General features: G+C 49.5%; 2 protein-coding genes across 3 annotated transcripts; both read left to right on the top strand.

Annotated features, from left to right (window-relative positions):
- The first annotated feature begins 17 nt into the window (after window positions 1-17).
- Window positions 18-25,562, top strand: LOC117009190 (SAP domain containing ribonucleoprotein). Of its 2 annotated transcripts, none has more exons than XM_033083436.1 (12): window positions 18-75; window positions 2,023-2,122; window positions 2,960-3,006; window positions 4,430-4,497; window positions 5,840-5,891; window positions 8,975-9,048; window positions 10,136-10,164; window positions 10,459-10,484; window positions 11,201-11,269; window positions 12,510-12,590; window positions 14,355-14,402; window positions 25,528-25,562. In XM_033083436.1, the coding sequence occupies exons 1-11, from the start codon at window positions 40-42 to the stop codon at window positions 14,394-14,396; spliced, it is 624 nt and encodes a 207-aa protein (XP_032939327.1). In that variant the 5' UTR covers window positions 18-39; the 3' UTR covers window positions 14,397-14,402; window positions 25,528-25,562. The 2 variants fall into 2 exon arrangements, with proteins under 2 accessions (XP_032939327.1, XP_032939326.1); XM_033083435.1 differs by lacking the exon at window positions 25,528-25,562 and adding an exon at window positions 17,732-18,016.
- Window positions 25,031-27,082, top strand: LOC117008957 (DNA-directed RNA polymerase V subunit 1-like). Its single transcript, XM_033083099.1, has 3 exons — window positions 25,031-25,057; window positions 25,852-26,929; window positions 26,974-27,082. Exons 1-3 carry the CDS (start codon window positions 25,031-25,033, stop codon window positions 27,066-27,068), a joined length of 1,200 nt encoding a protein of 399 aa, XP_032938990.1. The 3' UTR covers window positions 27,069-27,082.
- The last annotated feature ends 878 nt before the right edge of the window (window positions 27,083-27,960 follow it).

The following is a 27,960-nucleotide window of genomic DNA, read 5'->3' as shown; positions in this document are numbered from 1 at the left end:
CGCCGTGAGGGGCGGGGCCGGCGGCGGGGGGGTGCCAAGATGGCGGCGGAGCCGGTGGAGCTGCACAAGCTGAAGGTGCCTGAGGGAGCGGGAACGGGGCCGGGATCACGGCGGGGGAACGGCGGGGGAACGGCGGGGACAGCGGAGACAGAGCCCGGCAACCGGGACAGCGCGCGGGGACAGCGCGGGAGTCAGGGCTGGGACTGAGGGAGAGCGCGGGGGAGCGGCGGGAAGCGGGCAGGGAGCTCTGAGGGGGCTCTGAGGGAGCGCTGGGGCCGGGGGGGCTCTGAGGGGCCTGAGGGGCTGAGGGAGAACCGGGGCCCGCGGGGGCTCTGAGGGAACCTGGGTGTTTAATTCCCCAATTCTCCAATTCCTGCATCATTAATTCCCCAATCCCAGGATCTGTAATTCCCCAATTCCTACATCTTTAATTCCCCAGTTCCTGGATCTTTATCCCCAATTCTTGGATCTTTAATTCACCAATTCCCCAATTCCTGAAACGGTTAATTCCCCAATTCCCAGGATGTTTAATTCCCCAATCCCAGGACCTTTAATTCCCCAGTTCCTGCATCTTTAATTCCCAATTCCCCAATTCCTGGATCTTACATCCCTGGTTCCCAGATCTTTAATTCCCCAATTCCTGCATCTTTAATCCCCCAATACCTGGATCTTTAATTCCCCAATTCCTGCATCTTTAATTCCCTAATTCCCAGATCTTTAGTTCCCAATTCCTGCATCTTTAATTCCCCAATACCCGGATCTTTAATCCCCAATTCCTGGATCTTTAATTCTCCAATCCCAGGATCTTTAATTCCCCAATTCCCAGATCTTTAATTCCCAATTCCTGCATCTTTAATTCCCCAATTCCTACATCTTTAATTCCCAATACCTGGATCTTTAATTCCCCAATTCCCAGGATCTTTAATTCCCCAATTCCTGCATCTTTAATCCCCAATTCCTGGATGTTTAATCCCCAACTCCCCCATTCCCAGCTGTTTAATTCCCCAATTCCCAGGATGTTTAATCCCCAATTCCTGGATGTTTAATCCCCAATCCCAGGATCTTTAATCCCCAATTCCTGGATCTTTAATTCCCCAGTTTCCAGATGTTTAATCCCCAATTCCCAGGTGTTTAATCCCCAATTCCTGGATGTTTAATCCCCAATTCCTGGATGTTTAATCCCCAATTCCCAGATCTTTAATCCCCAATTCCTGGATGTTTAATCCCCAATCCCAGGATCTTTAATCCCCAATTCCTGGATCTTTAATTCCCCAGTTTCCAGATGTTTAATCCCCAATTCCCAGGTGTTTAATCCCCAATTCCCCAATCCCAGGATCTTTAATCCCCAATTCCTGGATCTTTAATTCCCCAGTTTCCAGATGTTTAATCCCCAATTCCCAGGTGTTTAATCCCCAATTCCCCAATTCCTGGATGTTTAATCCCCAATTCCTGGATGTTTAATTCCCCAATTCCCAGATGTTTAATTCCCCAATTCCCCAATTCCCCAATTCCAGGATGTTTAATCCCCAATTCCTGGATGTTTAATCCCCAGTTCCCAGATCTTTAATCCCCAATTCCTGGATGTTTAATCCCCAATTCCTGGATGTTTAATCCCCAATTCCTGGATCTTTAATTCTCCAATTCCTGGATCTTTAATCCCCAATTCCCCAATTCCCAGATGTTTAATTCCCCAATTCCTGGATGTTTAATTCCCCAATCCCTGGATGTTTAATCCCCAATTCCCAGCTGTTAATTCCCCAATTCCTGGATATTTAATTCCCCAATCCCTGGATGTTTAATCCCCAATTCCCAGATCTTTAATCCCCAATTCCCAGATCTTTAATCCCCAATTCCCAGATGTTTAATTCCCCAATTCCCAGGATGTTTAATCCCCAATTCCTGGATCTTTAATCCCCAATTCCCAGATCTTTAATCCCCAATTCCTGGATGTTTAATCCCCAATTCCCGGATGTTTAATCCCCAATTCCCAGCTGTTTAATTCCCCCCCCCGGCTTTCCCCAGCTGGCCGAGCTGAAGCAGGAGTGCCTGGCCCGGGGGCTGGAAGCCAAAGGCAACAAACAGGACCTGATCCATCGGCTGCAGGCCTACCTGGAGGAGCACGGTGAGCATTCCCAAATCCAACAAATCCCACAGAATTCCTGGCTGGAATTCCCCCTGCCCCCTTCTCCAGCAAAATCCTCATTTCCCTGCCATTCCCCGTGGAATTTTCCTGCCATTCCCCGTGGAATTTTCCTGCCATTCCCCAAGGAATTTTCCTGCCATTCTCCGTGGAATTTTCCTGCCATTCCCCCAGGAATTTTCCTGCCATTCTCCGTGGAATTTTCCTGCCATTCCCCCAGGAATTTTCCTGCCATTCCCCAAGGAATTTTCCTGGCATTCCCCAGGAATTTCCCTACCATTCCCCGAGGAATTTTCCTGCCATCCCCAAGGAATTTTCCTGCCATTCCCCGAGGAATTTTCCTGCCATCCCCAAGGAATTTTCCTGCCATTCCCCATGGAATTTTCCTGCCATTCCCCATGGAATTTTCCTGCCATTCCCCACGGAATTTTCCTGCCATTCCCCAAGGAATTTTCCTGCCATTCCCCATGGAATTTTCCTGCCATTCCCCGTGGAATTTTCCTGCCATTCCCCAAGGAATTTTCCTGCCATTCCCCATGGAATTTTCCTGCCATTCCCCCAGGAATTTTCCTGCCATCCCCATGGAATTTTCCTGCCATTCCCCAAGGAATTTTCCTGCCATTCCCCACGGAATTTTCCTGCCATTCCCCCAGGAATTTTCCTGCCATTCCCCCAGGAATTTTCCTGCCATTCCCATGGAATTTTCCTGCCATTCCCATGGAATTTTCCTGCCATTCCCCAAGGAATTTTCCTGCCATTCCCCGTGGAATTTTCCTGGAATTCCCATGGAATTTTCCAGCTCCTGGTTTTCTTTTGCAGCTGAGGAGGAGCCCAACGAGGAGGATGTGCTGGGAGAGGAGATTGAGGTGGGAATTTTTGGGATATTCCAGGTTTTCCAGAAGGTTCTGGGTGGGAATGAGGCAGCATTCCAACACCTTGTGGGATTTAAACTGTATTCCCATCTTTTTTTTGGGTTTAAATCTGCTGGATTTGGTGCCTGGGATATTCCAGATCCCTGGAATTCCAGATGGGGGATCCCAGATTTTGGGATCTCGGATTTTGGGATCTCAGATTTTGGGTTTGGTCCCTCCCTGGGGTAGGGAAATTCTGGGGAAAAGGGAATTTGTGGGATTTTGGGATGAAATTCCTGCCTGGAGCAGAATTCCCATCCCTGGAATTATCCCAGACCAGACTGGAGTCCCTGGGATGGGGGAGGGCTGGGAAAAGGGAGATTTTTGGGGAATTTTTGGGATTTTGGGAATTAATTCCTGCCTGGAAAAGGGAATTTGTGCTGAGAAAAACTCAGGAATCGATTTTCCCCACAGGACAGATGAAGGAAATTGGGGATTTTCCATTTTCCCATGGAATATTTGGGATGGGGATGGAATTATTCCCAACTCCTTGTAAATCCCAGACTTCCTGCAGCTCAGGAAAATTGGGAATTCTGTGGGAGCCAGGGTCCAGCTGTGCAGAAATCTGGGAATTCTGGAGCTGGCTTGGGGATTGGTCCTTGAGAATGGCCTTGGCCTGGGATGGATTCATGGATTTTCCATGGATTTTCCATGGGTTTGATGGATTTTCCATGGTTGATTTTCCAGGGATGATTTCCCATGGATTTTCCATTGATTTTTCCATGGTTTTGATGGATTTCCGTGGATTTCCCATGGATTTGATGGATGTTCTGTGGATTTTCCATGGATTTCATGGGTTTCCCATGGGTTTTTCATGGATTTTCCCTGGATTTCCCATGTTTTTATAATGGATTTGATGGATTTCCCCTGGATGATTTCCCATGGATTCCCCCTGGATTTCCTATGGGTTTGATGGATTTTTCCGTGGATTTTTCCATGGATTTTTCCATGGATTTGATGGATTTTCCATGGGTTTTCCATGGGTTTTCCATGGTTGATTTTCCAGGGATGATTTCTCATGGATTTTTCCATGATTTTGATGGATTTCCCATGGATTTTCCAGGGATGATTTCCCATGGATTTTCCATGGATTTTTCCATGGTTTTGATGGATTTCCAATGGATTTCCCCTGGATTTCCCCATGGATTTGATGGATTTCCCCTGGATGATTTCCCATGGATTTCCCATGGATTCCCCTTTTTTTTTCCCCATAGATTTGTTGGTTTTCTCTTGGATTTGATGGATTTCCCATGGTTTTTCCATGGATTTCCCACATTTTTCCCATGAATTTGATGGATTTCCCATGTTTTTCCCATGGATTTTATGGATTTCCCATGTTTTTCCCATGTTTTTGCCATGTTTTCCCTGTTTTTTTCAGGAGGAGGAGCCCAAGGCCCCGGAGCCGCCGGCCAAGGTGGAGGAGGCGCCGGTGAAATCCCCCGACGTGTGAGAGAGAATTCCTGAAAATTCCTTGGGAATGGGGGCTGGGGAGGGCACTGGGGGGGCTGGGAATTCCTGGGGCTGGGATTCCCTGAGATTTGGGATTCCCTGAGATTTGGGAATTCCTGGATTTGGGGATTTCCTGGATTTGGGAAGTTCTGGATTTGAGATTCCTGGAGTTGGGAATTTCTGGATTTGGGATTTCCTGGATTTGGGAATTCCCTGAGATTTGGAATTTCCTGGATTTGGAATTCCTGGTTTTGGGGAATTCCTGGTTTTGGGGGATTTCCTGGATTTGGGATTTCCTGGATTTGGGATTTCCTGAGAGATTTGGGATTCCCTGAGAGATTTGGGAATTCCTGGATTTGGGATTTCCTGAATTTGGGGTTCTTGAGATTTGGGATTTCCTGGAGTTGGGATTTCCTGGAGTTCCTGGATTTGGGATTCCTTGGATTTGGGGATTCCTGGATTTGGGATTTCCTGGATTTGGGATTCCGTGAGAGATTTGGGAATTTCTGGATTTGGGGATTTCCTGCATTTGGGATTCCCTGAGATTTGGAATTCCATGGATTTGGAATTCCTGGTTTTGGGGAATTCCTGGTTTTGGGGATTTCCTGGGTTTGGGGATTCCTGGATTTGGGATTTCCTGGAGTTAGGATTCCCTGGATTTGGGGATTTCCTGGATTTGGGATTCCTTGGATTTGGGATTTCCTGGATTTGGGATTCCGTGAGAGATTTGGGAATTCCTGGATTTGGGGTTCTTGAGATTTGGGAGTTCCTGGAGTTCCTGGATTTGGGATTTCCTGGAGTTAGGATTTCCTGGATTTGGGATTCCCTGGGATTTGGGAATTCCTGGATTTGCGATTCCTGGGGCTGGGATTCCCTGGATTTGGGAATTTCTGGATTTGGGATTTCCTGCATTTGGGAATTCCGTGAGATTTGGAATTCCCTGGATTTGGAATTCCTGGTTTTGGGGAATTCCTGGTTTTGGGGAATTCCTGGATTTGGGGATTCCTGGATTTGGGATTCTTGAGATTTGGGATTTCCTGGAGTTCCTGGATTTGGGAATTCCTGGAGTTAGGATTCCCTGGATTTGGGAATTCCTGGATTTGGGGATTCTTGGATTTGGGATTCCTTGGATTTGGGATTTCCTAGATTTGGGGATTCCCTTGAGTTGGGGATTTCCTGGATTTGGGATTCCTGGGGCTGGGAATTCTTGGATTTGGGATTCCTGGGATTTGGGATTTTGTGAATTTGGGATTCCTGGGGCTGGGAATTCCTGGATTCCAAATCCCACCTGGAGCATCCCTGACCTTTCCTCTCTTTTTTTTCCTCAAACTTTTTCCAGGATCCAGGAGAAGAAGGTGGTGAAAATCTCCTCAGAAATCTCCCAGATGGAGGTAAAAAATTCCCTGATCCCGATTTTTTTGGGATTTTCCAGCCCTGGAATTGTCCCAGGCCAGGCTGGAGTGATCTGGGATAGGGAAATTCTGGGAAAATGGGAATTTTGTGGAATTTTTGGGATGGAATTCCTACCTGGAACAGAATTCCCAGAGGATTCCTCACCCCTGGGATCCCCCTGGGTTGGGATCAGCCCCAGCTCCGTCCCCTTCCCAAAATCCCAATTTTTTTCCTTTTTTTTTTCCTTTTTTTCCCATTTTTTGGGCTCCCTAAAGCCCCCTGAGGCCCCTCTGGAAAAGCTCCAAATTCCTGGAATTCCCTCGTGCTCCTTTCCAGCTGTTCGCTGGGATTTGGGGCCTGGCTGGGATCCCACAGTGACTTTGGGGTGGAAAATTCGGGATCTGGGCAGCAATTCCCAGCACTCTGCTCCTGCTTTTTGATTTTTCCCTGGACAATCCCATTTTTCTCTGCAAAATCCCAAATTTAACCTGGAAAATCCCAATTTTTCACTAGAAAATCCCATTTTTTTCTGGTAAATCCCCATTTTTTTCACTGGAAACTCCCAGATTTCCCCCTGGGAATTGCCAGTCCCGTTCCCAATCCCAGTCCCTATCCCAATATCAATCCCATTCCCAATCTCAATTCCAGTCCTGTTCCCACTCCCAGTTCCAATCCCAGTCCTGCCCCATTCCCAGTCCCATTCACAATTCCCAAATCCCAATCCAATTCTCATTCCCAGTCCCCAATTCCTATCCTGATCCCATTCCCAAATCCCAGTCCCCTTTCCAATCCCAACCCCAATTTCCCAGTCCCATTCCCAATTCCCAATCCCAAATCCCAGTCCCATTCCCAATTCCTATTCCCAATCCCATTCAATTCCCAATCTCCAACCCCATTCCCTGCCCCATTCCCAATCCAAAATCCCATTCCCAATTCCCATCCCCTGTCCCCCAGTCCCACTCCCAATCCCTGCCCCATTCCCGATCCCATTCCCAACCCTGTTCCCTAATCCCAATCCTATTCCCAGTTCCAATCCCAATCCAGTCCCAGTCTCTGATTCCCAGTCCTGTTCCCAATCCCAATTCCCAAATCCCAATTCCCAAATCCCAACCCCATTTCCAATCCCATTCCCAATTCCCATTCCCAGTTCCCAAATCCCCAGTCCCAATCCCAACTCCCAATTCCCAATTTCCATTCCCTGTCCCCCAATTCCCATTCCCTGCCCTGTTCCCAGTCCCAATCCCATTCTCATTCCCATTCCCAATCCCTGTCCTATTCCCAATCCCATTCCCACTCCCAGTCCCAATCCCAACTCCCAGTCCCAATTCCCAGTCCCATTCCCTGTCCCCTAATCCCAAATCCCATTCCCAGTCACACTCCCAATACCTGCCCCATTCCGTGTTCCCCACTCCTGTTCCCTGCCCCAATCCCAACTCCCAATCCCAAATCCCAATTCCCAATCCCTGCCCTATTCCCGTTCCCTAATCCCAATCCTATTCCCAGTTCCAGTCCCAGTCCCTGATTCCCAGTTCCATTCCCAATCCCTGCCCTGTTCCCAGTCCCAATCCCATTCTCATTCCCAATCCTGTTCCCAACCCCATTCCCACTCCCAATCCCAAATCCCAGTCCCAACCCCAATCCCATTCCGTTCCCATTCCCACTCCCATTCCTAACCCCAATCCCAAATCCCATTCCCAATTTCCAACCCCATCCCCACTCCCATCCCCGCTCCCAACCCCATTCCCTGCCCCATTCCCAATCCAAAATCCCATTCCTAATTCCCAAATCCCATTCCCAATCCCACTCCCAATTCCCAATCCCACTCCCATTCCCTGTCCCCTAGTCCCAGTCCCTGCCCCATTCCCGTTCCCGTTCCCAATCCTGTTCCCTAATCCCAATCCTATTCCCAGTTCCAATCCCAGTCCAGTCCCAGTCTCTGATTCCCAGTCCTGTTCCCAATCCCAATTCCCAAATCCCAATTCCCAAATCCCAGCCCCATTTCCAATCCCATTCCCAATTCCCATTCCCAATTCCCAAATCCCCAGTCCCAATCCCAACTCCCAATTCCCAATTTCCATTCCCTGTCCCCCAAATCCCATTCCCTGTCCTGTTCCCAATCCCATTCCCGACCCCATTCCCAGTCCCAATCCCAAATCCCACTCCCAATTCCCAATCCCATTCCCTGTCCCTCGTTCCCAAATCCCATTCCCAAATCCCATTCCCAGTCCCATTCCCAGTCCCATTCCCAATCCCCATTCCCAATTCCCATCCCCAATCCCTGCCCTATTCCCAGTTCCAATCCCAGTCCCATTCCCAATCCCTGCCCCGTTCCCAAATCCCATTCCCAAATCCCATTCCCAAATCCCATCCCAATTCCCATTCCCAGTCCCATTCCCTGCCCCGTTCCCAAATCCCATTCCCAATTCCCAAATCCCATTCCCTGTTTCCCAATCCCCAATTCCCATTCCCAATTCCCAAATCCCATTCCCAGTTCCTAAATTCCCATTCCCAATCCCTGCCCCATTCCCACTCCTATTCCCAATCCCAGTCCCATGTTTTGTCTCAATCCCATACTCCATCCCCCGTTCCCACTCCCAATCCTAATTCCCAATCCCAATCCCATTCCCTGTCCCCCAATCCCAAATCCCCAATCCCAATTCCCAATCCCAGTCCCATTCCCCATTCCCAACCCCATTCCCTGCCCCATTCCCAATCCCAATCCAATTCCCAATCCAATTCCCTGTCCTTCATTCCCAATTCCCATTCCCAAATCCCATTCCCAATTCCCAAATCCCATTCCCTGTTTCCCAATTCCCAAATCCCATTCCCAGTTCCTAAATTCCCATTCCCAATCCCAGTCCCATTCCCTGTCTCAATCCCATACTCCATCCCCCAATCCCAAATCCCACTCCCAAATCCCCAATCCCAATTCCCATTCCCAAATCCCATTCCCATTTGCCAATCCCATTCCCATTCCCAAATTCCCAATCCCAAATCCCATTCCTCAATCCCAAATCCCATTCCCTGCCCCATTCCCTGTCCCCAAATCCCCAATCCCAAATTCCCAAATTTCCCATTCCAGCGGATGCAGAAACGCGCCGAGCGCTTCAATGTTCCCGTCAGCCTGGAGAGCAAAAAGGCAGCGAGGGCAGCACGGTCAGGGGGGAAATCTGGGAATTTGGGGAGGATTTTTGGGAATTCTGGGGGAAATCTGGGAATTCTGGGGGAAATCTGGGAATTTGGGGAGAAATCTGGGGATTTCTGGGGGATTTCGGGGGGAAATTGTGGGGGAATTTTGGGAATTCTTGGGGGAATTCTGGGTGAATTTTGGAACTTTTGGGAATTCTGGGGGGATTCTGAGGGGATTTTGGGAATTTCTGGGGGAATTTGGGGAATTCTGAGGAATTTTGGGCATTCTTGGGGGAATTCTGGGGGGATTTTGGGATTTTTGGGAATTCTGAGGGGAATTCTAGGGGGATTCTGAGGGGATTTGGGGAATTCTGGGGGGATTTTGGGGGAAATTCTGGGAATTCCAGGAATTCTGGGGGGGAATTTTGGGAATGCTGAGGGGAAATTCCAGGAATTTGAGGGCATTTTGGGAATTCTGAGGGGAATCTGAGGGGAGTTTTGGGGAATTTTTGGGAATTCTGGGGGGAGTTTTGGGAAAATTCAGGATGGGAATTTTGGGAATTCTGGGAAATTTGGGGGGAATTTGGGGAATTCTGGGAATTCAGGATGGGATTCCTACCTGGGATGGGAAAATGTTGGGATTTTTGGGGGATTTTGAGGGAATTTTGGGGATTTTGTGGGATTTTTTTTTTAATCTTGTGGGATATTTTTGGGATTCCTCACCCCTGGGATTTTGGGAAATTTTCCAGGTGGGAATTTTGTGCCATTTCTGCTCCTTCCCATCCCATTCCCAAATTTTTTTTCCATGGAAAAATCCTCTCCAGTCCCTTGCATGGAGCTGGAAAAGAAAATTTGGGAATTCCTGCAGGAATTCCAAATATTTTCCAACCAATCCAAGTCCTGGGAAGGAGAATTCCCAAAATTCCAGCCCTGGGAAGGAGAATTCCCAAAATTCCAGCCTTAATTCCCATTTATTTTTTAAGAATTCCCCAAATTCCAGTCCTAATTCCCATTTTTTTTTAAGAATTCCCAAAATTCCAGCCCTAATTCCCTTTTTTTTTCAAGAATTCCCAAAATTCCAGCCCTAATTCCCATTTTTTTTTTATTCCCACAGGTTTGGCTTGGCCACAATTCCCACAAAAGGTGAGGAGGGGGAGCAGGGAATGGAAATTCCTGGAATTTTGGGAATTTCTGGAATTTTGGGATTCCCTGGGATCACAGATTTCCCTTTTCCCACATTTTTGGGAGCAGAAATTTTGGGATTATCCCACATTTGGGATTCCTCATCCCAAAAAAAATCAAGGATTGGGATTTTCCTGGAATTCCTGGGGGTGGATTTGGGGCTGGAATTTTGGGATGTTCCCAAATTCCCATTTCTGAGGTGAAATTTGGGAATTTTGGACAATTCCTGATGGGAATTTTTCTTTTTTCCCCCAGGGCTCTCAGCAGACTCCAAACCCACGGTGAGGAAATCTGGGAATTTGGGGGAAATTAATGGAATTTTGGGAATTTTAATGGAATTGGGGATTTTAATGGAATTTGAGGAATTCAGTTGGACTTTTGGGTGGGAACTTGGCTGGAATTTTGGGATCTCAGCTGGAATTTTTGGGATCTCAGTTGGAATTTTTGGAATCTCAGTTGGAATTTTAGGATCATAGCTGGATTTTGGGAACAGAAGTGGGAATTTTTGGGATCTGAGTTGGAATTTTGGGATCAGATCTGGAATTTTTGGGATCTCTCAGCTGGAATTTTGGGATCTGAGTTGGAATTTTTTGGGATCAGACCTGGAATTTTTGGGATCTCAGCTGGAAATTTTGGGGTCACAGCTGGAATTTTGGGATCAAACCTGGAATTTTTGGGAACAGGAGTGAGAATTTTGGGATCTCAACTGGATTTTGGGGTCAGGAATTTTGGGATCTCAGCTGGAATTTTTGGGATCAGGAGTGGGAATTTTGGGATCAAATCTGGAATTTTGGGTGGGATCTCAGTTGGAATTTTAGGATCACAGCTGGAATTTTGGGAACAGGAACAGAAATTTTTGGGATCAGACCTGGAATTTTGGGTTGGGATTCCCCAGAAATTCCATAGGGTTTTTTCCTCTGGAGCTCAGGAATGGGGGGAATTTTTGGGGATTTTATTCTGGGATTTTCCCCCAAATCCCAAATCCCAAATTTCCCAGATAAACCTGGAGAAGCTCAAGGAAAGGGCCCAGAGGTTCGGCCTCAACGTCTCCTCCCTGTCCAAAAAGGTGAGAGTTGGGAATTTGGGAATTTTTGGGAATTTTGGGGGATTTGGGGGATTTGGGGAGTTCTGGGAATTCGGGAATTTTGGGGTTTTAGGGAATTTTGGGAATTCCAAGGACTGGATTGTCCCAAAATCCCAAAGTTTTCCAGCCCTGCCAACTCCAACCTTCCCTGTGCTTGGGAATTTGGGAATTTTGGGGTTTTTGGGAATTGGGGTTTTGAGGAATTGGGATTTTTCAGGAATTCTGGGGTTGGGGGATTGGGGTTTTTGGGGAATTGGAGTTTTTCAGGAATTTTGAGGTTTGAGAATTGGGGTTTTGGGGAATTAGAGTTTTTTTGGAATTGGGTTTTTTTTTTTTGGGAATTGGGGTTTTTCAGGAATTTTGGGATTTGGGAATTGGGGTTTTTGGGAATTGGGTCACCCAGGGATAACGGGAATGTTTCCCTGCCCTGGAATGGGATCAGGAGGGATCTCAGGGATCCATTCCTGACATTCCCAATCCCATTCCTGATCCCATTCCCAACCTTCCCAATCCCATCCCAATATTCCGATCCCATTGCTGATGTTCCCCATCCCATTTCTGATCCCATCCCAATCCCATTCCAAACCCATTCCAATTCAATTCCCAATCCCATCCCAACCCCATTCCCAACATTCCCAATTCCAACCCCATTCCCAATCCTTTTCCCAATCCCATTCCCAACATTCCCAACCCCATTCCCAACATTCCCATTCCCATCCCAATCCATTCCCAACATTCCAATCCCATTCCTGATCCCAATCCCAATCCTATTCCCAATCCCATTCCCAATCCCATCCCAACATTCCTGATCCCATTCCAATCCCATTCTTGATCCCCATCCCAATCCCATTCCAAACATTCCAATCCCATTCCCAAATCCCATTCCTGATCCCATTCCCAACATTTCCAATCCCATTCCTGATCCCAATCCCATTCCTGATCCCAATCTCATTCCCAACATTCCCAAACCCATTGCCCATTCCCAACATCCTCATCCCATCCCAACATTCCTGATCCCATTCCCAATCCCATTTCTGATTCCAATCCCATTCCCAATCCCAATCCCAACATTCCCAATCCTATTCCCAAATCCCAATCCCATTCCAATCCCATTCGCAATCCCATCCCAACATTCCCATTCCCAACATCCCCATCCCAATCCCATTCCTGATCCCATTCCCAACATTCCTGATCCCAATCCCATTCCTGATCCCATTCCCAGAGTGAGGAGGACGAGAAGCTGAAGAAGAGGAAGGAACGGTTCGGGATCGTCACCGGGGCCGGCGCGGCCGAGGACTCCGAGGTGGGGCTGGAATCCCAAAATTTGGGAGAGAAATCCTGGGATTTTGGGGCTGGAATCCCAAAATTTGGGGCAGAAATCCTGGGATTTGGGGCTGGGAATTCTGGGATTTGGGGCTGGGAATTGCTGGGATTTGGGGCTGGGAATTCCTGGGATTTGGGGCTGGGAATTCCTGGGATTTGGGGCTGGGAATTCCTGGGATTTGGGGCTGGGAATTCCTGGGATTTGGGGAAAAATTCCTGGGATTTGGGGAAATTCCTGGGATTTGGGGCTGGGAATTCCTGGGATTGGGGCAGAAATCCCAAAATTTGGGGCTGGGAATTCCTGGGATTTGGGACTGGGAATTCCTGGGATTGGGGCTGGGAATTCCTGGGATTTGGGGCTGGGGATTCCAGGGATTGGGGCTGGGAATTCCTGGAATTGGGGCTGGGAATTCCTGGGATTTGGGGTAAATTCCTGGGATTTGGGGCTGGGAATTCCTGGGATTTGGGGCTGGGAATTCCTGGGATTTGGGGAAATTCCTGGGATTGGGGCTGGGAATTCCTGGGATTGGGGCTGGGAATTCCTGGGATTGGGGCTGGGAATTCCTGGGATTTGGGGCAGAAATCCTGGGATTTGGGGCTGGGAATTCCTGGGATTTGGGGCTGGGAATTCCTGGGATTTGGGGCTGGGAATTCCTGGGATTTGGGGCAGAAATCCTGGGATTTGGGACTGGGAATTCCTGGGATTTGGGGGCTGGGAATTCCTGGGATTTGGGGCAGAAATCCTGGGATTTGGGACTGGGAATTCCTGGGATTGGGGCTGGGAATTCCTGGGATTTGGGGCTGGGAATTCCTGGGATTTGGGGCTGGGAATTCCTGGGATTGAGGGTGGGAATTCCTGGGATTTGGGGCTGGGAATTCCTGGGATTTGGGGCTGGGAATTCCTGGGATTGAGGGTGGGAATTCCTGGGATTTGGGGCTGGGAATTCCTGGGATTTGGGGCTGGGAATTCCTGGGATTTGGGGGCAGAAATTCCTGGGATTTGGGAACAGGGAATTCCTGGGATTGGGGCTGGAAATTCCTGGGATTGGGGCTGGGAATTCCTGGGATTTGGGGCTGGGAATTCCTGGGATTTGGGGCTGGGAATTCCTGGGATTGGGGCAGAAATCCCAAAATTTGGGGCTGGGAATTCATGGGATTGGGACAGAATTCCTGGGATTTGGGGGCTGGGAATTCCTGGGATTTGGGGCTGGGAATTCCTGGGATTTGGGGCAGAAATCCTGGGATTTGGGACTGGGAATTCCTGGGATTTGGGGCTGGGAATTCCTGGGATTTGGGGCTGGGAATTCCTGGGATTTGGGGCAGAAATCCTGGGATTTGGGACTGGGAATTCCTGGGATTTGGGGCTGGGAATTCCTGGGATTGGGGCTGGGAATTCCTGGGATTGGGATAGGGGATTTCTGGGATTTGGGAGAAAATCCTGGGATTTGGGGCTGTTTTTTCAGGAATTTTGGGATTCATTTTCCCAGGATTTTCAGGTCCATTTTCCCAGGAATTTTGGGACTCATTTTCCCAGGAATTTTGGGGTTGTTTTCCCAGGAATTTCAGGATCATTTTCCCAGGAATTTCTTCTTTCCATTTCTCTCTGCTCCAACCCCCCCAATCCCAGGATTTTCCTTCCCTTTACATCAGGAATTTCCCATTTTCCCCCTCCTCTCTTCCCTGGGATTCTCCCCCATGGATTTTTGGGGGATTTTCCCTCATTTTTTCCCTTCCCCAAATCCAGGCAAAGAAGCGGAAAAGGGCGGAAAGGTTCGGGATCGTCTGAGGCCAGGTCAGGATTCCCTAAATTCCCCAAAAATCCCCAAATTCCCAAATTTCCCAAATCTCCAAATTCCCAAATTTCCCAATTTCCCAAATTTCCAAATCCTAAAATTCCCAAATTCCCAAATTTCTGAATTTCCCAATTCCCAAATCTCCAAATTTCCAAATCCCAAATTTCCAAATTCCCAAAATTCCCAAATTTCCCAAATTTCCCAATCCCCAAATTCCCAAATTTCCCAAATCCCCAAATCCCAAATTTCCCAAATCTCCAAATTTCCAAATTCCCAGAATTTCCAAATTCCCAAATTTCCCAATTTCCCAAAATTCCCCAATTCCCAAATTCCCAAATTTCCCAAATTCCCAAATCCCCAAAATTCCCAAATTCCCAAATTCCCAAGTTTCCAAATTCCCAAATTCTCCAAATTTCCAAATTCCCAAATTTCCCAAATTCCCAAAAATTTCCAAATTTCCAAATCTCCAAATTCCCAAATCTCCAAATTCCCAAATCTCCAAATTCCCAAATTCCCCTAATCCCCAAATCCCCAAATTTCCCAAATTACCAAATTCCAAAAATTCCCAAATTCCCCAAATCCCCAAATCCCTAAATTCCCACATTTCCCAAATTTCCAAATTCCCAAAATTCCCAAATTCCCAAATTCCCAAAATTGCCAAATTCCCCAAATTTCCAAATTCCAAAATTCCCAAAATTCCAAATTCCCAAATTCCCAAATTCCCAAGTTTCCAAATTCCCAAATTCTCCAAATTTCCAAATTCCAAAATTCCCCAAATTCCCAAAATTCCAAATTTCCAAATTCCCCTAATCCCCAAATTCCCAAAATTTCCAAATTTCCCAATTTCCCAATCCCCAAATTCCCCTAATTCCCCAAATCCCCAAATTCCCATATTCCCAAATTCCCCAAATTCCAAAATTCCCAAGTTCCCAAAATTCCAAATTCCCAAATTCCCCCAATTCCCAAATTCCCTCAATTCCCAAATTTCCAAATTCCCAAATTTCCAAATTTTCCAGATTTCCAAATTCCCAAAATCCCCAAATTCACAAATTCCCAAATCTCCCAATCCCCAAATTCCCAAATTCCCAAAATTCCCAAATCCCCAAATTTCCCAAAATTCCCAAATCCCCAAATTTGGGATTTTCAGGAGTTTGGGGTGGTTTAAATTGGATTTTGGGGTGAATTTAATGGGAATTTGGGGTGGTTTTTACAGGAATTTTGGGGCTCTTTTCCCAAGAATTTTAGGCTCTTTTTTTAGGAATTTAGGGGTTTTTTTTCCAGAAATTTCTGAGCATTTTCCTGGGAATTTGGGGTTATTTTTCTAGGAATTTGTGACTCTTTCTCCAGGAATTTTGGGGCTCTTTTCCCAGGAATTTTAGGCTCTTTTTCTAGGAATTTGGGTTTTTCCAGGGATTTCAGGTTTGTTTTTAATTGGATTTTAGGATTGTTTTTCCAGGAATTTTGGGCTCTTTTTTTAGGAATTTAGGGCTATTTTTCCATGGAATTTGGGTTTGTTTTTCCAGGGATTTGGGGTTGTTTTTAATTGGATTTTGGGGTGTCTTTCCAGGGATTTTGGGCTCTTTTTTTAGGAATTTGGAGTTATTCTTCCAGGGGTTTGGGATTGTTTTTAAATGGATTTTTGGGGTGTTTTTCTAGGAATTTTTGGTCATTTTTCCAGGGATTTAGGGATTGTTTTTCCAGGAATTTTGGGGTTATTTTTTTCCAGAGATTTGGGGTTGTATTTAAATGGATTTTGGGCTCTTTTCCCAGGAATTTGGGGTTGTTTTTAATTGGATTTTAGGATTGTTTTTCTAGGGATTTTGGGCTCTTTTTTTAGGAATTTGGGGTTGTATTTAAATGGATTTGGGGTTGTTTTTTCCAGGAATTTGGGGATGGTTTTAATTGAAATTTGGGGTTGTTTTTAAATGGATTTTTGGGGTTGTTTTTCTGGGGATTTGTGGCTCTTTTTCCAGGAATTTGGGGTTGTTTTTCCAGGGATTTGGGATTGTTTTTCCAGGAATTTTGGGCTCTTTTTTTTAGGAATTTGGAGTTATTTTTTCCAAGGATTTGGGGTTGCTTTTAAATGGATTTTTGGGGTGTTTTTCTAGGAATTTTTGACTCCTTTTCCAGGGATTTAGGGCTCATTTTCCAGGAATTTTGGAGTTGGTTTTCCAGGGAATTTGGGGCTCTTATCCCAGGAATTTTGGGCTCTTTTTTTAGGAATTTGGGGTTGTTTTCCCAGGAATTTTGGGGTTATTTTTTCCAGAGATTTGGGGTTGTATTTAAATGGATTTTGGGCTCTTTTCCCAGGAATTTGGGTTTGTTTTTTCCAGGGGTTTGGGGATGTTTTAATTGGATTTTGGGGTGTTTTTCTAGGAATTTTTGGCCATTTTCCCAGGATTTTGTGGCTGTTTTTCCAGGGATTTGGAGATGTTTTCTCAGAAATTTTGAGGTTGTTTTTCCAGGAATTTGGGGATGTTCTAAATTTAGTTTTGGGGTTGTTTTTTAAGTGGGTTTTGGGGTGTTATTTTAGGAATTTGTGGCTGTTTCTCTAGGGATTTTGGGATTGTTTTCCAGGGAATTTGGGGTTGTTTTTCCAGGGAATTTGGAGTTGTATTTAAATGGATTTTGGGATTGTTTTTCCAGGATTTTTGGGTTCTTTTCCCATGAATTTGTGGTTGTTTTCCCAGGGATTTGGGATTGTATTTAAATGGATTTTGGGCTCTTTTTCCAGAGAATTTGGGGTTGTTCTTCCAGGAATTTGGGGTTGTTTTTAATTGGATTTTAGTGTTGTTTTTCCAGGGATTTTGGGCTCTTTTTTTAGGAATTTGGGATTGCTCTTCCAAGTGTTTGGGGTTGTATTTAAATGGATTTTGGGCTCTTTTCCCAGGGATTTGAGGTTGTTTTTAATTGGATTTTGAGGTTGTTTTTCTAGAGATTTTGGGCTCTTTTTTTAGGAATTTGGGGTTGTTTTTCCAGGGATTTGGGCTCTTTTTCCCAGGGATTTGGGGTTTGTTTTTAATTGGATTTTGGGGTTGTTTTTCCAGGGATTTGGGATTGTTTTTCCAGGAATTTTGGGCTCTTTTTTTTTTGGAATTTGGACTTATTTTCCCAGGAATTTGGGGCTGTTTTTCCAGGGATTTTGGGCTCTTTTCCCAGGGAATTTTGGGTTGTTTTCCCATGATTTTGGGGTTGTTTTCCAGGGAATTTTGGGTTGTTCTCCCATAAATTTTGGGTGATTCCTGCAGCATCTCCCACCCCACCCCATCCCCATGGGAACCCCCCAAGGAATCAGAGCAAAAATTCCAGAAATTTCTCAACTTTCCAGGTGGGCCCTGCCTGACCCCTGAGCTGCCAGGATTTGCAATTCCCAGCTGGAATTTCAGGAATCTCCCCCTGGAGCCGTTCCCAGCACAAGAAAATTTTATTTTTTTTTGGGGAATTCTCCTTCCCCACCCTTGGGAACTTCGGGACACTCTGGGAAATTCCTCCCATCCCAAAAATCCTCGGGGAATCCTTGGGATCCAGGGACATCCCCGTGTCCTGCTGCTGCCTGCCTCCCCCCTCACTCCCAGCTTTTCCTGATTTTTCCCAGTTTTTAACAGTTTTTCCTGATTTTTCTCAGTTTTCCCCTTTTTTCCCATTTTTTTCCCATTTTTTCCCCATTTTTTTCCCATTTTTTTCAATTTTTTCCCCCATTTTTTTCCCATTTTTTTCCCATTTTTTCCCCCTTTTTAAAATTTTCCCCATTTTTTCCCCATTTTTTCCCCATTTTTTCCCCATTTTTTCCCCATTTTTCCCCCATTTTTTTCCCATTTTTTTCAATTTTTTTCCCCATTTTTTCCCATTTTTTTCCCATTTTTTTCCCATTTTTTTCCCATTTTTTCCCATTTTTTCCCCATTTTTTCCCCATTTTTTCCCATTTTTTTCCCATTTTTTTCCCATTTTTTTCCCATTTTTTTCCCATTTTTTTCCCATTTTTTTCCCATTTTTTCCCCATTTTTCTCCCCATTTTCCCCTCAATTTTCCCCCCATTTTTTTCCTTTTTTTGTTCCATTTTTTCCCCATTTATTTCCTTTTTTTCCCCCTTTTTAAAATTTTTTCCCATTTTTTTCCCATTTTTTTCCCCTTTTTTTTCCCTTTGTTTCCCATTTGTTTCCCTTTTTTTGTTTTTCCCCCCCCCCCCATTTTTCCCCCATTTCTCCCCCTTTTTTCCCCATTTTTCCCTCAATTTTCCCCTCAATTTTCCTCCCATTTCCCCCCATTTTTTTCCCATTTGTTTCCTTTTTTTCCCATTTTTTTCCCATTTTTTTCCCATTTTTTTCCCATTTTTTCCCCCATTTTTTCCCCCATTTTTCTCCCATTTTTTTCCCATTTCTCCCTCTTTTTTTCCTCATCTTTCCCTCAATTTTCCCCCCATTTTCCCCCATTTTTTTCCCATTTTTTTCCCATTTGTTTCCTTTTTTTCCCCTTTTTAAAAATTTTTTTCCCCTTTTTATCCCACATTTTCCCCCCATTTTTTCCCCATTTTTCCCCCCCTTTTTTTTCATTTTTTTCCCATTTTTTCCCCATTTTTTTCCCCCATTTCCCCCCATTTCCCCCAATTTTTTACTCCCATTTTTTTCTATTTCCCATTTTTCCCTGGGCAGGGTCGGGCGCTGCCTCTCATCCATTTCCCAATAAAAAAATTCCCTTTTCCAAGGAAATCCCAGCTTTGGTTTTTTCATTTTCCCAGGGGTTTGGATGTGGAAAATTCCTGAGTTTATCCAGGAATTCCTGGAGTTAAATCCAGATTTTCTCAAGGTTTTTTCACATTTTTCTGATTTTATTCCAGGAATTCCTGAGGTTTTCCAGGTGTTAAATCCAGATTTTCTCAAGGTTTTTCCTGAAATTTCCCAGGAATTCCTTGGATTAAATCCAGATTTTATCAAGGTTTTCCTGAGTTTATCCAGGAATATTCCAGGTGTTCCAAGGTTTTCCAAAGTTTTCCTGAAATTTTCCAGGAATTCCTGGAGTAAAATCCAGATTTCCTCAAGGTTTTTTCACATTTTCCTGATTTTATTCCAGGAATTCCTGAGGTTTTCCAGGAGTTCAATCCAGATTTTCTCAAGGTTTTTCCTGAAATTTCCCAGGAATTCCTTGGATTAAATCCAGATTTTATCAAGGTTTTCCTGAATTTATCCAGGAATATTCCAGGTGTTCCAAGGTTTTCCAGATTTTCCTGAAATTTTCCAGGAATTCCTGGAATGAAATCCAGATTTTCTCAAGATTTTTTCACATTTTCTTGAGTTTATCCAGGAATATTCCAGGTGTTCCAAGGTTTTTCAGATTTTCCTGAAATTTTCCAGGAATTCCTGGAGTTAAATCCAGATTTTCTCCAGGTTTTTCCTGATCTTTCCCAGAGGAGGGCACAGGAAATTCGGGAATTTTGGGATCGGTTGGGAATGGTCGGGAATCTTTGGGTGTCCCCAATGTCACCTCTGTCCCTCCATTGTCCCCCCTGTCCCTCCCGTCCCTCTCTGTCCCCTCTGTCCCTTCCCTGTCACCTCTGTCCCCTGTCTGTGTCCCTTCTGTCCCCCCTGTTCCCACTGTCCCCTCCCTGTCCCCATCTCTGTCCCCTCTCTGTCTCTTCCCTGTCCTCTTTGTCCCCTCCCTTTCCTCCCTGTCCCCGCTGTCCCCTCTGTCCCTTGTCCCCATCCCCGTCCCCTCCCTGTCCCTCCCGTTCCCTCTGTCCCCTCTCTCTGTCCCTTCTGTCCTCTCTGTCCCTTCCCTGTCCCCTCTCTGTCCCTCCATTGTCCCCAATGTCCCTGCTGTCCCCTCCCTGTCCCTCCCTGTCCCTTCCCTGTCCCTCCCTGTCCCCCCTGTCCCCATCTGTCTCTTCCCTGTCCCTTCTGTCCCCTCCCTTTCCTCTCTTTCCCCTCTCTGTCCCCTCTCTGTCCTCCCCATCCCCTCTGTCCCCTCCCTGTCCCCATCTCTGTCCCCCCTCTGTCCCCCTTGTCGCTTCTCTGTGTCCCCCCGTCCCCTGTCTGTTCCCTTTGTCCCTCCCTGTCCCTCACTGTCCTCCCTGTCCCTCTCCCTGTCCCCCTCCCTGTCCCTCCTGTCCCCCCCATCCCCTCTGTCCCTCCCTGTCCCTTCTCTGTCCCCTCTGTCCCCCCATCCTCTCTGTCCCCTCTCTGTCCCTCCTGTCCCCTCCCTTTCCTCCCTGTCCCTCTCTGTCCCCTCTCTCTGTCCCCTCTCTATCCCCTCTCTGTCCCTCCCGTTCCCTCTGTCCCCTGTGTCCCTCCTCTGTCCCCTGTGTCCCTCTTCTCCTCTCTGTCCCTCCCGTCCGCTCTCTGTCCCTCCTGTCCCCTCTGTCCCCTCTTTCTGTCCCCTCTCTGTCCCCTCTGTCTCCTCTCTGTCCCCTCTCTGTCCCCTCTGTCCCTCCTGTCCCCCCTGTGACCCCTGTACCCCCTGTCCCTTCCCTGTCCCTCCTGTGTCCCCCCTGTCCCTCCCTGTCCCCATCTCTGTCTCTTCCCTGTCCCCTCTGTCCCCTCTCTGTCCCCTCTGTCCCCTCCCTTTTCTCCCTGTCCCCGCTATCCCCTCTGTCCCTTGTCTCCTCTCTGTGTCCCCCATCCCCTCTGTCCCCTCTCTGTCCCCTCCCTGTCCCTCCCGTCTTCTCTGTCCCCTCTGTCCCTCCCCGTCCCCTGTCCCTTCCCTGTCACCTCTGTCCCCTGTCTGTGTCCCTTCTGTCCCCCCTGTCCCTTCTGTCCCCTCTCTGTCTCTTCCCTGTCCCTTCTGTCCACTCTGTCCCTTGTCCCCTCTCTGTCGCCACCATCCCCTCTGTCCGTCCTGTCCCACTTGTCCCCTCTCTGTCCCCTCTGTCCCCCCTCTGTCCCCGCTCTGTCCCCTCTCTCTGTCCCCTCTCTCTGTCCCCTCTCTCTGTCCCCTCTCTCTGTCCCCTCTGTCCCTCCCGTCCCCCCTGTCCCCTTCCTGTCCCTTCCCTGTCCCCTCTCTCTGTCCCCTCCCTGTCCCCTCTCTCTGTCCCCTCCCTGTCCCAGCTCTGGTGGCTCCGGTCCAGGCGGGATCGCGGCCAAGCCCCGCGTTCATTAACTCCCTTCATTAATTCCCTTCATTAATTGCGTTAATTGCGTTAATTAGCGCCGGGGCCGCTCCGGGAGCCGCTGTCACCGCTGTCACCGTGGGTGGCCCCGGTGGCCCCCGGATGTCCCCGGGCCTCATTTGTGTCACAAGGGCTGGGCTCGAATTAGGTCAGGGGGAGCGGGGCCGGCAACGGGGAAACAAACGGGAAATGGGAAACGGGAAAATGGGAACGGGAAATGGGAAATGGGAAATGAGAAAACAGGAACAGGGGAATGGGAAATGGGGAAACAGGAAATGGGAAATGGGAAAATGGGAAAATGGGGAATGGGAAATGAGAAAATGGGAAATGGGAAATGGGAACGGGAAATGAGGGAATGGGAAATGGGAAAATGGGAATGGGAAATGAGGGAATGGGAAAATGGGAACATGAGGAACAGGGAAATGGGGAAACGGGAAATGAGAATGGGAAATGGGAACATGGGGAATGGGAAATGGGAAATGGGAATGGAAAATGGGAATGGAAAATGGGAATGGGAACAGGAATGGGGAATGGGAAATGGGAAAATGGGAACAGGGAAATGGGAAATGGGAAATCAGGGAATGGGAAATGAGGGAATGGGAAATGGGGAATGAGGGAATGGGGAATGGGAAATGGGGAATGGGAAATGAGGGAATGGAAATGGGAAATGGGAACAGGGGAATGGGGAAATGGAAAATGGAAATGGGAAATGGGGAAATGAGGGAATGGGAATGGGGAAATGGGGAAATGGGGAATGGGAACATGGGAAATGGGAAATGAGGGAATGGGAACAGGGAAACAGGAATGGGAAATGGGAAATGAGAGAATGGGAATGGGAAAACGGGAAATGAATAAATGGGAAATTTGAATGGGAATGGGGAATGGGAAATGGGAATGGGGAAATGGGAAAATTGGAATGGGGGAACGGGGAAATGGGAAATGGGAACAGGGAAATGGAAAATGGAAATGGGAAATGAGAAAAAATGGGGAATGAGGGAATGGGAATGGGAATGGGAAAATGGGAATGGGAAATGGAAAATGGAAATGGGGACTGAGAAAATGGGAATGGGAAATGAGAGAATGGGAAATGGGAACAGGAAAATGGAAATGGGAAATGGGAGCGGGGAAATGGGAACGGGGGAACGGGGAAATGGGAACAGGAAATGGGGAATGAGAAAATGGAAATGGGAACAGGGGAATAGGAAATGAGAAAATGGGAACAGGAAAATGGGAACGGGAAAACAGGGAAATGGGGAAACGGGAACGGGAAAGTGGGAACTAAGAAAATGAGAAAATTGGAATGGGAATGGGGAAATGGGAACAGGGAAATGAGAACATGGGAAATGAGAAAATGGGGAATGGAAATGGGGGAACGGGAAATGGGAAAATGAGAATGGGGAAATGGGAAATGGGAAACCAGAACAAGGAAATGGGAATGGAAATGGGGATGGGAAAATGGGAAATGAGAAAATGGGAATGGGGAAATTGGAATGGGAATGGGAAATGGGAACAGGGAAATGGGAATGGGGGAAATGGGAACAGGGCCGGGAGCAGAACAAAAGCGAGCGCTCGTTAAAGTGCTCGGACTGGAGAAACGGAAAACGAAATCCCATTGTCCCCCCAGTGTCCCCAGTGTCCCCCCAGTGCTCCCAGTGTCCCTGTGCCCCCCAGTGTCCCCCCAGTGTCCCCCCAGCCGCCCTGGCCTGGCCCCGCTGTCCCCTCTGTCCCCTCTGTCCCCTGCTCAGGGCTGGCGATGTCCCCGTGGTCACTGCGGGGTCACTGCGGGGGTCCTGGCCCTGGCACAGCCCCCCGGGCTGGAGGGGACAGAGGGGACATGGCCAGGGCTGGACAGAGGGGACAGAGGGGACACGGCCAGGGCTGGACAGAGGGGACATGGCCAGAGGGGACAGAGGTCACTCAGAGTGACCACACCTGTGGGGAGGAGCTGGGGAGGCCTCGGAGTGTCCTGGAGGAGGGGACAGAGGGGACATTGGGGACATGGCCAGGGCTGGACACAGGGGACATGGCCAGAGGGGACACTGGGGACATGGCCAGTGGCCACAGGGCCACCAACCCAGCAGGACCCACTGACCCATCCTTGTGTCCAGTCCTCACTCGGACACTGGAGGGTCACTGCCCACCCTGTCCTGTGTCCCCTCCCGCGGTGACAGCCCTGTCCCCTCCCCTGGTGCCAGCCCCGTGTCCCCTCCCCTGGTGCCAGCCCTGTCCCCTCCCCCGGCCCTAATTAGCCGGGGACATTCCCGGCATAGCTGCAGTCCCTAATGAGGCTCCATAAAGCGCCGGGCGCGGCTCCTGCGGCCGCTCGTAAAATTCCCATTAAAAACCCCCCTTAAAACCCCCCCATTAAAAATCCCCCATTAAAAATCCCCCATTAAAAATCCCCCTGAAAAATCCCCATTAAAACCGCCCCCCATTAAAACCCCCCCTTAAAAATCCCCCATTAAATCCTGCCCTAAACCCCCCCTTAAAAATTCCGATTAAAATCCCCCCTTAAAAATCCGCCCCTAAACTCCCCCCATTAAAATCCCCCCTTAAAAATCCCCCCTTAAAAATCCCCCCTTAAAAATCCCCCATTAAATCCTCCCCTAAACTCCCCCCCATTAAAATCCCCCCTCAAATTCTCCCTTTTAAAGATCCCATTAAAAATCCCCCTTCAAGTTCCCCGTTAAAATCCTCTTGTACCCTGAATGTCCCCAGCCCTGTCCCAAATGTCCCCAGTCCTGTCCCAAGTGTCCCCAGCCCTGTCCTGTGTCCCCATACCCAATGTCCTCATGTCCATGTCCCCAAGGATCCAGGGGTCAGTAGCAGGGCCATTGTCCCCATGCCAGATGTCCCCATGCCCAGTGTCCCCATACCCATGTCCCCATGCCCAGTGTCCCCATGCCAGATGTCCCCATACCCGTGTCCCCATACCCATGTCCCCATGCCCAGTGTCCCCGTGTCCACGTCCCCATGCCCAATGTGTCCGTGTCTGTGTTCCCATGTCCACGTCCCCAAGGATCCAAGGGTCAGGAGTGGGGCCATTGTCACCATGCCAGATGTCCCCATGCCCAATGTCCCCATGTCCATGTCCCCATACCCGTGTCCCCATGCTCAGTGTCCCCATCCCCATGTCCCCATATCCAATGTCCCCATGCCCAATGTCCTTATGTCCATGTCCCCAAGGATCCAGGGGTCAGGAGCAGGGCTGTTGTCACCGTGCCTGATGTCCCCATGCCTGATGTCCCCATGCCTGATGTCCCCGTGCCCAGTGTCCCCATGTCCCCATGCCCAGTGTTCCCATGCCCAATGTCCCTGTGCTCAATGTCCCTGTGTCCACATCTCCAAGGATCCAGGGGTCAGTAGCAGGGCTGTTGTCACCGTGCCTGATGTCCCCCTGCCTGATGTCCCCATGTCCATGTCCCCAAGGATCCAGGGGTCAGTAGCAGGGCCTTTGTCCCCATGCCCAGTGTCCCCATGCCCAATGTCCCTGTGCTCAATGTCCCCATGTCCAATGTCCCCGTGTCCATGTCCCCAAGGATCCAGGAGTCAGGAGTGGGGCCGTTGTCACCATACTCAATGTCCCCATGTCTGTGTCCCCATGCCCATGTCCCCATATCAGTGTCCCCATGCCCAATGTCCTCATGTCCATGTCCCCAAGGATCCAGGGGTCAGGAGCGGGGCCGTTGTCCCTGTGTCCCTGTCCCCTTACCCACTGTCCCCATGCCCAATGTCCCCATGTCCACGTCCCCAATGATCCAGAGTCAGGAGCAGGGCCGTTGTCACCGTGCCACCCTGGGACTGTGAGGTGTCCCCCTGTGTCCCCTCCCTCGTGTCCCAGCTCTGTCACCCCCGAGGTCCCTTCAGCGGCCCCCCAGAGGTGACAAAGGTGACAATGGGGACATCACCACGGAGCTGAAACCTCGCAACTCTCGGATTATTTCTCCTTTTTTTCTGCAAAACATTTTTAATTTTTTTTTTTAATTTTTTTTTTATTCTTTCTTTTTATGTTTTTGCTGTTCAAGTGCTGAGTTCGGCCCCGCCCCCCCCTTCCCCGGGACCCCCCCGGGACCCCCCCGGGCCCCCCCCGGAGCGACAGAACGAGGAACAAAAACAACGAACGGACCAACAGAAAAGGAACCTAAGACGTCACGCACAGCCCGAGAGCGGGAAATAATTAGAATAATTATAATAATTATAATAATAATATACTGGGGGGCCGCCACCCCCCGCCACCCCCACTGCCTGCGGGACCAGTCAGTCCTGGGAACTGGGACCAGTCAGAGCTGGGAACTGGGACCAGTCAGCGCTGGGAACTGGGACCAGTCTGCACTGGGAACTGGGACCAGTCAGTTCTGGGAACTGGGACCAGTCAGTCCTGGGAACTGGGACCAGTCTGCACTGGGAACTGGGACCAGTCAGACCGGGGAACTGGGACCAGTCAGTCCTGGGAACTGGGACCAGTCAGTGTTGGGAACTGGGACCAGTCTGCGCTGGGAACTGGGACCAGTCAGTCCTGGGAACTGGGACCAGTCAGTGTTGGGAACTGGGACCAGTCAGCGCTGGGAACTGGGACCAGTCTGCGCTGGGAACTGGGACCAGTCAGTGTTGGGAACTGGGACCAGTCAGACCTGGGAACTGGGACCAGTCAGACCTGGGAACTGGGACCAGTCTGCACTGGGAACTGGGACCAGTCAGTCCTGGGAACTGGGACCAGTCAGTCCTGGGAACTGGGACCAGTCAGACCTGGGAACTGGGACCAGTCTGCACTGGGTACTGGGACCAGTCAGTCCTGGGAACTGGGACCAGTCAGTGTTGGGAACTGGGACCAGTCAGTCCTGGGAACTGGGACCAGTCAGTGTTGGGTACTGGGACCAGTTAGACCCGGGAACTGGGACCAGTCAGTGTTGGGTACTGGGACCAGTCAGACCTGGGAACTGGGACCAGTCAGTGTTGGGAACTGGGACCAGTCAGTGTTGGGTACTGGGACCAGTCAGTGTTGGGAACTGGGACCAGTCAGTCCTGGGAACTGGGACCAGTCAGTCCTGGGAACTGGGACCAGTCAGTGTTGGGAGCTGGGACCAGTCAGCGCTGGGAACTGGGACCAGTCAGTGTTGGGCACTGGGACCAGTCAGACCTGGGAACTGGGACCAGTCAGACCTGGGAACTGGGACCAGTCAGACCTGGGAACTGGGACCAGTCTGTACTGGGAACTGGGACCAGTCTGTACTGGGAACTGGGACCAGTCTGCACTGGGAACTGGGACCAGTCAGTGTTGGGAACTGGGACCAGTCAGTGTTGGGAACTGGGACCAGTCAGTGTTGGGAACTGGGACCAGTCAGACCTGGGAACTGGGACCAGTCAGCGCTGGGAACTGGGACCAGTCAGTCCTGGGAACTGGGACCAGTCAGTGTTGGGTACTGGGACCAGTTGGACCCAGCACTGGGACGAGTCAGACCCAGCACTGGGACCAGTCAGTGTTGGGAACTGGGACCAGTCAGTGTTCGGTACTGGGACCAGTCAGTGTTGGGAGCTGGGACCAGTCAGACCTGGGAACTGGGATTAGTCCAGTTCTGAACACTGGGACCAGTCAGACCTGGGAACTGGGACCAGTCAGACCTGGGAATTGGGACCAGTCAGTCCTGGGTACTGGGACCAGTCAGACCTGGGAACTGGGACCAGTCAGTGCTGAACACTGGGACCAGTCAGACCTGGTACTGGGAGCAGTGCTGCCGACTGATGGGACTGGTGCAGTGCCCGGGGGTAACTGGTCCCAGTCCTGAACTGGTCCCAGTGTCCAGTCCTGAACTGGTCCCAGTGCCCCGCCCTCCCTGTCCTGTCCCCTTCAGCGCCACCGACCTGTGCCAGCCCCGGGGGGTTTTGGGGTCCCAGTCTGTCCCAGTCCCATCCCAGTCCCATCCCAGTCTGTCCCAGTCCATTCCCAGTCTCTCCCAGTCCCATCCCAGTCCGTCCCAGTCCATTCCCAGCAGCTCCTGGCCCTTTCCCGGTGGGGACAGCGCTGGGCACCGGGGGTGTCACCCACCCCCTGCCAGCCCCGGAGCCCCCGACCTCCGACTCGCGTCCCCCCCTCGTGGCTGCGCCCCTTTTTGCGGGGCTGGGGGACCTCTCCCCTCCCTTCCCGGGACCCCCCCGGGCTGTCCCCATCCCCGTCCCCTCGTCCGGCCCCCGCCGGCGCCACCGGGGCGGTGACAATGACACCGGGCGGGTGGCACCAGCCTGGCACGAGGGGCCCCTTAAGTGCTGCGGCGCCAGGAGGAGGGGGGGGCCCGGGGAGGGGAATTTGGGGAGGGGAGGGGGGGGGGGTCGCGTCCTCCTCTCCCGGGGCCGCCTCGTCCCCGTGAGCGCCTCGGGGCTCCGTGACAAGTGCTAAAGATCCCGCGGGGCCCCGGCGCTCGTGTCCCCCTAAGTGCTGCGGAGCCCCCCGGGCCGGGCCCGCG

The sequence above is a fragment of the Catharus ustulatus genome, chromosome 31 (genome assembly GCF_009819885.2).
Source record: "Catharus ustulatus isolate bCatUst1 chromosome 31, bCatUst1.pri.v2, whole genome shotgun sequence".
NCBI classification, from domain to species: Eukaryota; Metazoa; Chordata; class Aves; order Passeriformes; family Turdidae; genus Catharus; species Catharus ustulatus.
The sequence above is the reverse complement of the archived record's forward strand: the minus strand, read 5'-3'. Positions and strand labels throughout refer to the sequence as shown.

Coding starts and splice junctions, on each gene's coding strand:
- LOC117009190 (XM_033083436.1), top strand. CDS start 40: ATGGCGGCGGAGCCGGTGGAGCTGCACAAGCTGAAG. Junction 76..2,022: donor TGGAGCTGCACAAGCTGAAG/GTGCCTGAGGGA, acceptor GGCTTTCCCCAG/CTGGCCGAGCTGAAGCAGGA. Junction 3,007..4,429: donor TGCTGGGAGAGGAGATTGAG/GTGGGAATTTTT, acceptor TGTTTTTTTCAG/GAGGAGGAGCCCAAGGCCCC.
- LOC117008957 (XM_033083099.1), top strand. CDS start 25,031: ATGTCCCCAAGGATCCAGGAGTCAGGA. Junction 25,058..25,851: donor CAAGGATCCAGGAGTCAGGA/GTGGGGCCGTTG, acceptor AACTGGGACCAG/TCAGTTCTGGGAACTGGGAC. Junction 26,930..26,973: donor TCAGTGTTGGGTACTGGGAC/CAGTTGGACCCA, acceptor CAGCACTGGGAC/CAGTCAGTGTTGGGAACTGG.